Consider the following 13,011-nt stretch of genomic DNA (forward strand, 5'->3'; position numbering starts at 1 on the left):
CAAGTGGAGGAAACGGGAGCATCAGATGCCTGAGTCCGCTGCACATGCATCCCAGTGCCCAGTGCCGTCGCCCCTTCCTCTGCCCCTCCCCGCCTCCCAACATATTCTGTTGCCCAAAAATGCTCCAACATAGTCCGAATAGTCCGTATAGTCCGTATAGTCCGAATAGTCCGTATAGTCCGTAAAAATAGTGCCCGTCGTTGGAGCTATTTTCGTCGAAATTTTCCGTACGCTTGACGCTCTCATTCATGCATCCTCCTGCGCCCCGCTCTGTTTTTAAATGTATTTATTTATTTATTTGCTCTATAGCTGGGAAGATGAGCGTGTCTGTATCTCGGCAGACTTCTATATATACGCGCATTGTACGCGTATAAATAGCTATATGTATCGGTGGATATAGATCTTTCAAAATATATACGTGTGCCCCCACTATTTATATGTGAATGTGTGGAGGTGGGACTTGTGGCGGTGTCGTCGCCTTTCAGGTGCATTTTGAGGTGTCGTGACGGGAATGCTTCGTTTTGCCAGCAAATTATGCGCACTAAAAATAATTGACAAAAGTATTTGCCCCCACCGCCCCATAGCTCATCGGCATTGTTGCCCCACCGCCCGGCCCCACAGGCGGTGCGAGGTGGAGTGACTGAAACTTACGCCTTGCTCCGCGCCCGCTTCTGCTCTTGCTTTGCTTTGATGTTGCTCGTGATTCTCGGGATGCTGCTGTTAGACCAAATATGGACACTCGCGTTCTTCACCATATAACGACAGTATAATAACAGAACTGCACAGTAAAAAAAACTACAAAACTCGTCCTTCGTTGGGCGCTTCTATTGCTTATTACTCTCTTTCTATCTTTTGTACGCTTTTCTGTTAGCACAAGTGGTTCGCTTAGCACTCTTTTGTTATTCTTTTCTCTTGCTTGGCCTTTTGCCCGTGGTCTTCGCACAAGTGATCGATGCCGCCTCTGAGTTTCTACTGACAATTTCGATCTCGATGCCGAGATGCGCTTCTGCCTCTGCCAGCGCCGCTGCCTCTGCCGCAGTTTCTGCTAATGCTTGCACAGCAGCGGATAAGTTAGTAGCAACTTATAAACCAACAACAAGTTTAATCTAATGTCATTCTGTAAGGCTTGGGCATGGAATATAAGTACCTAAGGTTTATAGCTCCATTTTTAGTTTCAAATTTAATTACAACTTTTCGATTTCATGTACTTTTTGATTTTTGCTAAATATTATTCAGTAAAACAAAAAATTAGTTTACAAAATTTTAGGAAATTTAAAATGGTTAATAATTAAAAATGTTTTTTTACCCTTTCTCAAGATATGTATTTATAGATTCACAGGTCATAATTATAAAGTTTCAGATTAAAGATATAAATAAAAACAAAATATTTAACTGCAACTTCGCCATCCTACAACAGAGAAGCAGAAGCATAATCTGGGATCTGTTTTGGCGACCGCCACTGTGCTTGTTGCTTTCTGACCAGCCAGCCATTGCGCATCTATCGCATCTCTTCGCACATAGCATCACGCACACGGCACACACATGCCGCAAAGTGCCAGTGCCGCACAAGTGCGAACGGGACGGGTGGTGAGAGGTGGGGAGAGTGGGCCACAACGGTTGTTGCACACCAAACTCACCAAAGGAGAGCGAGCGAGGGCAGCGGAAAGAGCGTGAGCACGCGCCCAGTTAACGGTTAATCGAGCACGTGCACGTGCTTGCGCGCATCATTGAGGTTAGGTTATGCTTGCATGGCACTTGCAGCAACAGAGAGTGCTGAAAACGTGCAACAAGTGCTGGGAAAACTGTAATACAATACGGCTTTTTATGAAATCCAGCCTCACATGCTAGATACCTTGGGTAAATCATTTTTCTCATCATGTTCGGATGGGTGAGTCAGGGATCCAACCGTCGCAGTAAGTTTTATATCACTTGCGACAATTAAACTTTTCTCTGTTTTTCACTTACCCCTTGACTGTTGAGACGCTGACCCGTGGCGGTGGGTGGCAGCATGCTCTCCACGCCCTGCATAATGACACTGGCTCCCAGGAACTTGTTGAGCAGAGCACGGGCCTCGCGATCCTCGCTAGTATCTCCGGGTTCTTCCACTGAAACATTGAGAATTACATTGATATCTGGCTGGAGGCTCAGAGTGGGCTATTGGATCCTCACCATTATCCGCATTTCGCATACGCTCGAGAACATCGTCCACACTGGTCACCTGGCGCTGATCGGCACTGCTGTTGAGGAAGGATCGAGTGTTGCTGGATCGGGTGGTGCTACTGATGTGGCTCTGATTTTGACGCATCTGGGGCGCCTCGATCACGCTGCACACCTCGTTGGACTCACTATCCTCCTCGGTTTCATCTTCGTTCCTCACCAGCGAGTGGGTCGAATGGGTGGATGAGGAGGACTCTTTGCGTATGAACTTCTCGCTGAGCTCCTTCACCGATCCGCGACGCACATATCTGGCATCCTCCGGTAGCGATTGCTGCGCCTCCACCTTCTTGAACTCGCGCACCACCCGCGCATCCAATTCCGGAGGCGAGCCGTCGTCCTCATCCTGAAGCTGTTGCTTTATGGCCGCCAGTTCGTCAGCGTTGCTGGAGTAGATAAGCTCCTTGCGCTCGTGACGTGGTGGTGACTTGTTATCCGAGTAGAACTGCTCCTCGATCACATAGCCTGTGACTTCTGCAGGTGGACAAAATAAATATTAAATTTTATTCTCTGTGCTTTAGATTCCAGTCCCACACTCACCTTGCTTGGTCTCACAGGGCTCCTCTGCCGGTGGCGTCGACTTCTTCTTGAGCGCCCGAATCCCGAAGAGCGGCAGTCCGTTCTCGTCGGTGGGTCCCACACCATAACTGGAGGTTATCGAGTCCTCCTCACGCTGCTTGCTCCGGGTGTTGGTGGTGCTGCTGGAACTAGTGGTGGTGCTGGAGCTGGTCAGTGTGCGGGTGATCTTGCCACTGCTAGAAGTGGTGCGTGGAGTACTTCCGTTGGTCTGAGGCGCGGCCGCATGACCCTTTAGTACCTTGGAGCGATCCGCCCAAATGGGACCTTGAGCGGGTTTGCTTGGAGCTCCTCGGGTGGTGCTACTAGTGGTGACCCTCGTGGTTGTGGTGCTGCTCCTATCTCCAGGCGGTTGCTTTCCCGGTGGACTAATGCGACGCTTCTGGGCAGGACTGGCACTTCTTTCCCTTGGCTTAACGGGCGGCTTTCCCTGGGGTGAAGTTTTTCCTGGTGGGGCTGAGGTGGTGCTGTCCACCTGCTCCGTCCGCTGTTGTAGCTGCCGGCGACTCGTGGTGGTGCTGCGAACTTCCTTAGACCTTGTTTCAGCAGTGCCCGCTGGACTCTGATCCCGCTTCCTGGGAAGTGGTGAGCTCTTACCCGGTGTTGTGCTCGTCGTAATCGTGGTGATAGTGGTAGTCGTGCCCGCATTGATCATGTTTTTGCGTATAAGACGCATCTGGGCGCGGATGCGGCGACGCATTTCATAGCTAGCCACTGTTTCCAAGAGCTTCTCCAGTCGCTGCAGGTCGAAGATCTCCTCGATTTCTAGCTCCAAATCGGAGTCCTCATCCTTACCCTTTAGGGACGATTTCCTTGGCTCTTCTCCACCCCGCGATGGTGTCTTCCTGGGCACATCGAACTTCACGGCTGCATTGGGGTTGCGTGGCTCCACAGGAGAGTCATCCTCCACCGAGGACTTCCTGGAGTAGTGGCTCTTGTTGATCTCCAGCGAATCGCGTCGAATGTGCTCCAGCGAACTCTTCGTGTGGTCCATGTACGACGGACGACGACCAGTGGGCTCGGAGTCCACTGGAGAGTCCTGGGCCGGCTCAAAGACGTTCCTGCGACTGGCGACATTGCGTCCAGTTGTGTTCGTTGTGTAGCTGGTGGTGATGCTCTTTTCTGTAAGGGATTCAATGGGTGTGATTTCGGGTTCGTCTGGGGTTGGGTTAGTTGGAGTCGGTTTGGGGGTAGTTGACTTGGTGGTGCTCGGGTGGCGGTGCTCAGTGGTGGTGGTGGTTGTAGTTGTGGAGGTCGTGTTCAAATTGGTGGACGTGCGTCTACTGGGCGATCGGGAGGGAGATAGCGATGGCGATCGCGATGACGTTGGGGAAGGACTCCTTCCTTGGGGCTTCTCGCTGATGTGGGATGGTGGCGCTGGTCCCACCACCTCTACGTCCACGTCCACATCCTGGACCACCCATGATTGCTGACTGATTTGCTCCATTCGCTTGGAATTGCTGGTGGACTTGGGTGGCGGCGACTGGACTGGGGTAATGGACATGGGAGTGGTTTTTCTGGGACCCGGCTTGGTCACATTGGTCACCTGACTTCTGTACGACCTCTTCTCTTCAGCAATCAAGCTGGTGCTCAGACTTGGTCGGCCACGAGTTCCATTCATCTTAGTTGGTGAAGGCGTGGTACTGGGCTTTCGTTCTGGTGCGCGCTGTCCAAAGACTGAGGGGCGATTGAGGATATCTTTCCGGCGCTTGAGTTCGATGGCGGTGGTATGTGTCTTGGTCATGGGCAAAGGCTCATCATCGAATTCTTCTCCAGGGGACAAATCCGGCTCTTCCTCGGATTGCCTAAGGGGTCCCTTGCGTGGTTCTATTTGGGGAGCCTTCTTGGCGACTCTCTCTGGTTCCTCTTTAAGCGTTGTTTGAGATTCCTTCTGGGGCACCTTGGGTTCTCGTTTGCCCACCCTTTCAGGTTCATCCTTGAGCTTGCTTAAAGGTTCCCAAGGGGTATCTTTTTGGGGCCCCCTAGGCTCCCTTTGGGCTTGCTTCTTAGGCTCCCATTGTGACACTTTTTGTGGTAGCTTTGCCTGATATTTTGGAACCTTGGCTGGCTCCTCTTTGAGCTTGGTTTGTGGCTCTTTTTGGGGTACTTTCTTCGGCACCCGTTCTGGTTCTTCCTTGGAGACCCTTCGCGTCTCCCTGGTTTCCTTAGTTTCTTGCTTGAACTCCCTTACGGTTTCGTTCTTGGTCACCGAATGACTTATCTCCTCCTCCGCGTCCACTTGACTGGTGGGATACGCTTCCTCAACATCTGTATCCCGATCCAGCTCGGGCTCTGATTCCTCGTCCAACTCGCGCTCCGGCTCGCTCTGCCGGGAGATATGCCGCTCAATGTTGGCCACCAAGCGTGGTGACTTCTGCGGCATGGTGGGCGCCAGTTTTTCAGCTGTGTCGATGAACTTGCTTACTTTTTGAGAGACACTCAGGGTGCAATCGTCCCGAAGAAGCTCCTCATCGATCTCCTCCAGCCCTGGTCGCTCGATTTCCGGTCGAGGAGAGAGCGAAGGAGGCCTGATTACATTCTCGGCAGTGCGCAAGAACTTGTCCACCTTCTGGTTGATGCTAAGCAGACACTCGTCGTTCTCGGGAATCTTGGCATGAGTATCGAATTCCCTGCTGAATGGCGCAGAGACCTTCGGTTCCATCACCTTTTCAGCCGAGTGAGTGAATCGGGAGACCTTCTCGTGCACACTTAACAGGCTCTCGTCTGTATCGGGTGTATTCACGGGATAATCCAGGCTCTTCGGGGCCTCCACAGTGGGATTGTCGTGTATATCCACCTCTAGGCCATTTGAGCTGCGCAACTCGGATATCTGACAGCCCACATATGTTTGAGACTCCTCCTCGAAAATGGGAATATTTGTGACCTGTGGCTTGCGACGGGGTTCATCGTCGGGCTCCTGCACTACATCCGGAAAACGCGGCTTTCCCGTTTCCATCTCAGCGGGCACGGGAGTTGGCACAATCCTATCCGGAGATGGTTCCCTGGAGCTTTTCGCCTGCTGAATGTCGATGATCACACCCTCGATATCAGTGGCCGTATTGATTCGCTGCTCGCTCAGATTGATCGTCTTGGTGGTACAGCATTTGCTCGGCCTAGTCCTTTCTCCACCCGGCTTCAGGCTACTCATCTCGGGTTGAGGCTTGTTGCCGCTCACCTTAATGATGTTCTCGCTGGTGGAGCGAGTGACCTTCTCGGTTTTATCGCGTCGGGTTACTCGGGGCACAGGAGCCGACTCCTTTCGCTCCGTTACCGGAAGTTTTCTTATCGGACTGGGGACGCCTGCGTTGGTGCTTTGGGGCCGCCTCTCCGTTCTCGGGGACTTGGGAGCCGTGTGATCTATGATGATCTCCGTGTGCACGGAGATATTGCTAGATCGACGGCGTTCGTTGCTCACCCTCGAGGGGCTGGCATCCGGAGAGGTGGAGTCGCCATCGACATCATCCTCTGGGTTTCGAGATTGGGCTGGAGTGGGGTTCCGCGTGTGCTGCGGAGTCTTTTGCTTGCGCGGCGAGGAGCGAAGACGATCCTTGATGGAAGGCGAACCATTGGTATCGCTGGGCTTACGCCCCTGGCGAGTGGTCGTTGTTGTAGTGGTAGCGCTCCGTGTCTCCTCTACCAAACTGTCCCGCTTGCGACCCGTCAGCGAATCCTTGCGAGGACTCTTTGCAGCTGAAACCTTCGACTGTGGCTCCTTGGGCGCCACTGGGTGCTTCGTTGCTTTGGTGGTGCGCGAATTGCGACGGTCGGTTTCGGTTTTCGTAGTGCTCACACCGTTCTTCTTCTTCGTATCCGGTTCCGAGTCCTTCTCCGGCTCCGACTCACTTTCCGGTACTCTCTCCGGCCCCTTTTCTGCTGGCTTGGTGCCCTTTTTGGGCGTGGTGGGACTTGGAGTTCGCGTCCTCTGGCTGATTTTCTCCACAACGGTTTTTCCCTGGCAATCGATGATCTTTTCGGTTACAAAGCTCGACTCCAGCTTGGCTGGGATCTTTCTGCCAAAGGCAGGGGAGCCTGAAGGCGAGGCGGTAGGAGAAGGAGACCGCGAGTTCATCGGAACTCTACGTTCGGGAGACGGAGACCAGGTGGGTGTGGGAGATTTTGAACCCTGCTTGGTAATGACAATAGTGGTCTCTTCATTGAGATTAATTGTCTCGGCGTCCTCTTTGGGATTCCTTGGGCTCTCCTGAGGATGACCCGGTTTTCCCGGCTCCGTCGGATACCTGGGCCTGTCCTGCTCCTTCGGGTATCTGCGATTTTCTTTCCCTGTGGGATACCTGGAGGTTTCTTCCTCCTTGGGACGAACAGGACTCTGTTCCTTTTTTACAGTCCTCGGAGTATCTTGATTCTTTCGAGGAGCTTCAGGAATCTCTGGCTCCTTGGGATGTTTGGGACCATCCTCGCCCTGTGGTGTCTTTTTCGAGGGAGTCAACAGAACATCAACACCCTCTGACTCGGTCACATCCACAAGGAACTCCTCTTCCACCTTGATCGTGGGCTGCGTACGAACCACATATGTCTCTGTTACCCGACGGGGCTTATCATCTTCATCATCATCAGGGCAATCTTCGATTTTTACTTGGATGGTCTCCACGGTGGTATGGGTTACATTGTCATCCTCCTGATCGCCATTCGGTCGCTGGGTGAAAGTTCCCTGCGTGTCGCCATCTTCCTCCATACCCAGAATTTGGCGACACCGATCCTCGAAGGTCTCACGACGAGTCAAACCTTTCTTCCGATAGGTGGGCGATTCCTTTTCTGCTGGCTGGGTCTCAGCCTCAGTGACCTTGGAAGGAAACCCACCATCTGGACTTTCAGTGGTCTCCTGTGGCATTGTTATCGGTTCGCTATTTCCTGGGGCCTGGGGCTTCTTCTCGTAGCTCGTTTGATTTTGATTATCTCGTTCGTTCGTTAGAAATTCTTCGTTTAAATTGTTGGTGGTTCGTTTTTGGGTTGTGATAATTGTGCTGCGGAATATCTCCTCCTCTCGTCTTTGCTGACTGGTTAAATCCTTCTCCGGGCTTTGTCGGGATCTTTGTGGAATCTCCGCGGGTAACTGCTTCTCGGGACTTTGCCGAGGTGACACACGGGGCAGTCCGGGAGCCTTCTCTGGCGTCTGGGCACGGGGCAATTGCTTCTCCGGAGTTTGGCGGGAAGAAACACTAGGCTGACCTACTCCAGGAGTCTTCTCGGGACTCTGGGCTCGGGGCCCTTGCTTTTCGGAACTCTGGCGGGGCGAGACTTGGGGCTGAGTCCATCCAGGAGCCTTTTCGGGACTCTGGGCACGGGGCAAGGGCTTTTCGGATGGGCTAGGTGACTTGAAGACCGGCTTCTCCTTTTCGGGGCTTTGCCTGGGAGTCACCCTGGGCTGTGGCTTCTCGGGACTCTGGGCCCTGGTCGACGGTTTGCTAGGACCCTGAGTCCTAGGCGACAACGTGGGCAAGCCCGGAGCTCCGATCATCTCCTCGACGAGAATCAGCTCGTCGATCGAGAGCTCCCTATCCTCCGGCTGAGAGACGCGACGACCCTCGAAGGTGGTCTCCCGCTGCACCGGACGTGGCTCCACACTAGGCGACTTGGAGCTGCGCCTCAACTGGGGCTCCGGCTCGTCGTGGGGCCTCCTCGTTGGGTGGGGCTTCTTGCTGGCTGCAACGGATCAGGGCATAAGACTGGGGGACGCAAGGCGCTACGTGATCTCTTCTACTACTTCCTCAACCGGAGGGTGTGCTAGGGTGTTCGAAAGGTGTGTCTACTTCGGCGGAGCCCTGGTTAATTTGGGTTAGGATTAGTTACAACGAGGCTGGCAGCTACGGGGCTACGGGTTAGGCAAATTCTACGGTGTTAGGCAGGCACGCAGGCACAGGCACGGTCGCAGGCAATGGCAAGTACACCCGTTAGTGGAAGCTCGAGAGGAAGAGGGGGTTAGACTTGGAGTGGTAGAGTTAGGGCCGCAGATCTTGCCCTGCAACTCTGCAGGCCCAGTGGTAAAGTTGGCTTCCCAGTTCGTGATTCAGTGCAGTTTTCAGTTTGTGTGGTGTGCTTTTGTCAAGACATTGAACATTGAACATTTCAGAGTTGCGGTTTTGGTAAACGGTTTTCAAGTATATTTATTTGCAAAAATCCAAAAAATAAGAAGTATAGAATAGCATAGTTAGGTGTACAGAGTTCTCGATTTGATTTTTATTGATTTCTTTTGGCAATTGGCCGGGTAGTGGTTGAATTCAAGCCTTACCAGGGGTCCCTGAGCTCTCGGGCGTCTCGGGGCTTTCCCCCTCGCTTCCCAGCTGGTAGTACTGACGCCGCACACAGGGCGCCTCTTCCACCACCTTGGTTGCCTCACTGGCGCTCAGCTTCACCTTGCGGATCGGCTGGGAATCGGAGTCAGGAGCGGGTTTCTGGCTGTTTGCAGGTTGTTTCTGGTTGTTGGAGGTGGTGGTGGTTGTAGTTTTGGTGGTGGTGGTTAGTGTTGGTTCGTTGTTAATAGTAGGAGGAGTAGTTGGTGGCAGAGAGAATATATCGCCGGGCTTAGTGGTAGTATACGTATACTGTGATAGCTTGTTATCTGAAGGATATACATTCATATACATAGTTCATAGTTCCAATATTTATATAGCATATATATTCATGTGGTTACAATTTTTTTCTAAAAGTCGTCGAACTTTCTCCGACTTTTTTCTCTAATTCGTACCTGGTGGTGCGGAACTGGCTGGTGGTGCTGAGGTGGGTGGTGCGGCGGCTGTGGGTGAAGCTGGTGCTGGACTGGGACTGGACTTGGTGGTGCTGCTAATGGTGGTCGTGGTGGTGATCACACTCCCGCCTGCCTTGGGGGTGGGCGACCTCGGCTCGCTGGGACCCCTCACCGGCGGCTTGGTGGTCTTGGTCTTGGTGGTGCTGCTGGTGGTGGTGGTGCCACCCGTGTGCCTGGTCACCGTGGTCGAGCTGATCCTGCTCGACTCCGAGGGCGCCTGGCTGTCGTGGGAGCCCTCGCGCATCTCCCGACGGAAGGTGCGGTTCGAGGAGACGCTCGATCGGGGCGTCTGGTGGTGCGAACCCACCGAGGTGGTGCTGTCCGCCGGCGAGCTGCTGCGCAGCGAGGCGGCAAAAGCCCGATGGGCGGCGTCCACCTCGCGCTCCTTCTGCAGCTGACGCCGCGTCAGTGGCTCCGAGGTGGTGGTCGTCTTGGTGGTGGTACTACCTCCGGTGGTGCTGGGACGCGATTGACTCGGCTTGCCGGCTGGTCCGCGGGGCGAGCTCACACTGCCGTAATCCTCGCGTGGCTGAGATCGACGAGGACTTCCGGATCGCGGAGTGGAGTGGCTGGGGGCATGGGGATGCTCCACCTGCGTCTCAATGATCCTCTCCGTGTTCGTCTTGCGATTGGCGCTCTGGTTGCGACTCACTGTCTTCGAAGTCTGCAGCACCTCGCCATCGGGTTGGTCTGGGCGACTGGTGGTCGTGGTTGTGGTGCGCACCGAGGGGAAACCATGGGTGCTGAAATCCTCCTCCACCGGCTGACGCCTGGTGGCGGGCTGCTCCCAGCTGGGTGCTGGTGCCTCCCTAAGCTTCTGTGGGGACCTCTGCGGCTGGGAGTAATCATCTCCCAACACCTCCGTTTCGGTGGTGCGCTGCGAGCTCGTCTGCTGCTTCACTTGGCGGCTCTTCTCCGAGCGCACCACCACCACCTCTTCGCCGGCGGGGCCGGGTCTCTGGGAGGGATACTCCTGGGTGGGCTTGTTCGGACGCACCGAGGGGAAGCCGTGGGTGCTGAAGTCCTTGGCCGGCGACTGACGGGGCGAGTGGTGGGATGGGGCGGCATGGGAGGGTGTGGGTGCCTTCTGCACCACCCGGGACAGGGGCTGGCCACGATCATCGTACTCCTCCACCGTCTCCGAGGTGGTCTCCGTGGAGAATCGTCGGCTGGACTTCTTCACCGAGGAGAAGCTCTGCGACTCCGTCACGTGCTTCTGCTCCACGTTGTCCGCCACATCGCGAACCTGACTCTCCTGCACATCCTGTGCCCGTCGCTGATTGTGGGTTTGATTGTGGGTTTGGTTACGGATCTGATTGTGGGTCTGGTTGCTGGTCTGCTTGTGGGTTGTCTGGCTCTGGCTGGGAGTCAGTTGCTCCGTCTCGTAGCGCTTGTTCTTGACAATGGTTCCGTCCGGCAGGCGCTTAACCGTGGTGATCATCTTGACATTCGGCTTGGGATACTCCACCGTATTGGAGATGATCTCGCCGGGCTGCTCCATCAAGTGCTGGACATGGCGCTGATACTCCGGCGAGGCCTTGTCCATGTCCACGTAGCGCTTGTTCTCCTCGTAGTGCTGCTGGGTCTGGACGTTCCGGGTGCTGTTGCTCTGCTCGCGGCTCTCCGAGAATCGCTCCTCCTGGCGCTGCAGTTGCTCCTGGCGGTGGATCTGCTCCTGCCGCTGGATCTGCTCCTGCCGCTGGAACTCCTCCTGGCGCTGCAGCTGCTCCTGGCGGATCTGTTGCTCCTGCCGCTGCAGTTGCTCCTGAATGCGCTGCTCTTGGCGCCTCTGATCCTGCTCCCACTCCCGCTGAAGCAGCTGCTGATGCGGCTTCTCCTGGCCATGGCTATCCAGCAGATAGCGCGGCTCGTCGCCGTACTCCACGGTGGACGAGGAGGACACCACCTTGGAGGAGGACGAGGTGGAGGTGGAGCTCATCTTCATCTCGGTGCGACCGCTGGTCTCGTCCCCGAAGACCACCGTCTCCTGGAGCTGGGTCTTCGAGCTGTCCGAGGCCTGCTTCACGAAGTTCTTGTCGTCGCCCTGGTGCGAGGCACTCGAGCGCTGCTCGTTGCGACCCTTGAACTCGGCCAGGCCACCACCATTGAGCTTCTCCACGCCTGCAATTGTGTGGGGGTGTTCGTAGGTCGTAGGTCGAAGGTCGGAGGTTGAAGGTCGTTGGGTGGAAGGTCGAGTGGTGGACATGGACATACAGAACAAACAGAGTTGGGTTATACACAGAACTTCACCGACAAGGGACAAGGGGTTAGGTTGTTCAGACACCCACTGCAAACTCTGCCGATCGACTGGTTTCCCACCTTTCGAGAACCCCCTGATTGACCTCTGTCTCCTATTTACAACTGACAGATTCTCCATATCGTAGCCAAATAGTGTTTGTTTTCACTTGTCTAAGCCACTACATGCAGTAATCCCTGGAACCAGTCAATCGGTGAACTCCCAGCAAGTGTCTCTTGGGTCAGCTGTGGTGCTAGCCAGACAAAAGGGGGCTACCACCAGGCAAGCGAATCGGGACTCACCATCTGTCTGGGCCAGAGTCTCGGTGCGGTAGGCCCGTCCATCGGGACTGACCTCCGAGGAGGTCTGCACGTCCCAGCCGGTGGTGTTCGGCTGGCTGAGCGTCATCGAGTGGAAGCGCAGCTCGTGGGTGGGACTGGTCGAGTCGCGGACCTCCTTCGACTTGAGGCTCTGGAAGTTCTGGTCGAGCAGGGCGTCCCCGTGGCTGGTGGCCAGCGGATCCTTGCCCGCATACCCGGCCAGCGCGTTCACGTTGCCATGTCCGTTTCCGTTTGGCTCCGACATTGGGTCCGCCTCGTGCCTGTAGAGGTTGCAAAGTCGCGACTCGCGCAGCTTGTAGAGATGCGATCGGATCTGCTTCTTGCGCTCGCTGTCCTCGGACTGCTGCCACTGCAAGGGATTCAAAAGAGAAAAGTCCATTAAAATCTAGTCATCGGTGATTTTTCCCAGTGCAGATCGCTCACTACCCGTTCTGCCCTTCAACGTAGATCACCCATTTCGTGTATCTCTAGACGGAGCCGTCCTTGGGCCAATTGAGCCGAGTGAACTCGTGCTCGAGCGGAGTCCAAGTGGAGTGCAGGGAGCCCACGCTCATCGCTCCAGCGCGTTGGATCGCCTTTTATGGCGCCCCGGGCTCCGACAATTAGCCGGCCAGCCAACACAGCAACTGCAGCCCGCCGTCGACTGACTCAGTCACTCGCCTTATAGCCGCAGATCGAATCGAATCGAGTCGCGGCGAGGCGGGCTTCTAGCCGGGGAAATGACGGTGATGAAGACGACGCCCCCAATAAGTGCTCGGGTCTCAGTGGCAGAAGCAGCCGGTGACCAAAAATGGCCGGGACCAGCGTAAGGGTAACAAATTGAATGATTCAGAGGAAGTGATTGATGGAGATGGGTTGTCCACATAAACATCAAAGCGATC

General features: G+C 55.0%; 1 protein-coding gene across 11 annotated transcripts in view; it reads right to left on the reverse strand.

Annotated features, from left to right (window-relative positions):
• Window positions 1-13,011, reverse strand: part of LOC108023337 (serine/arginine repetitive matrix protein 2) — a 35,534-nt gene that overhangs the window by 16,388 nt on the left and 6,135 nt on the right. For 7 of the 11 annotated variants that reach the window (XR_007764564.1, XM_050888744.1, XM_050888743.1 and 4 more), the window contains exons 2-7: window positions 12,092-12,479; window positions 9,494-11,674; window positions 9,038-9,367; window positions 2,755-8,451; window positions 2,170-2,688; window positions 1,966-2,105 (exon numbers count right to left, since the gene is read on the reverse strand). Coding sequence is in view for 10 of the 11 variants with exons in the window: in XM_050888744.1 (XP_050744701.1) it covers window positions 1,966-2,105; window positions 2,170-2,688; window positions 2,755-8,451; window positions 9,038-9,367; window positions 9,494-11,674; window positions 12,092-12,374 (9,150 nt within the window). In the remaining variant the exon portion in view is untranslated. The remainder of the gene's footprint in view (window positions 1-1,965; window positions 2,106-2,169; window positions 2,689-2,754; window positions 8,452-9,037; window positions 9,368-9,493; window positions 11,675-12,091; window positions 12,480-13,011) is intronic. The other 4 variants (XM_050888750.1, XM_050888742.1, XM_050888752.1 and 1 more) reach the window with 3 other exon arrangements.

This window comes from Drosophila biarmipes, chromosome X, assembly GCF_025231255.1.
Source record: "Drosophila biarmipes strain raj3 chromosome X, RU_DBia_V1.1, whole genome shotgun sequence".
NCBI lineage: Eukaryota > Metazoa > Arthropoda > Insecta > Diptera > Drosophilidae > Drosophila > Drosophila biarmipes.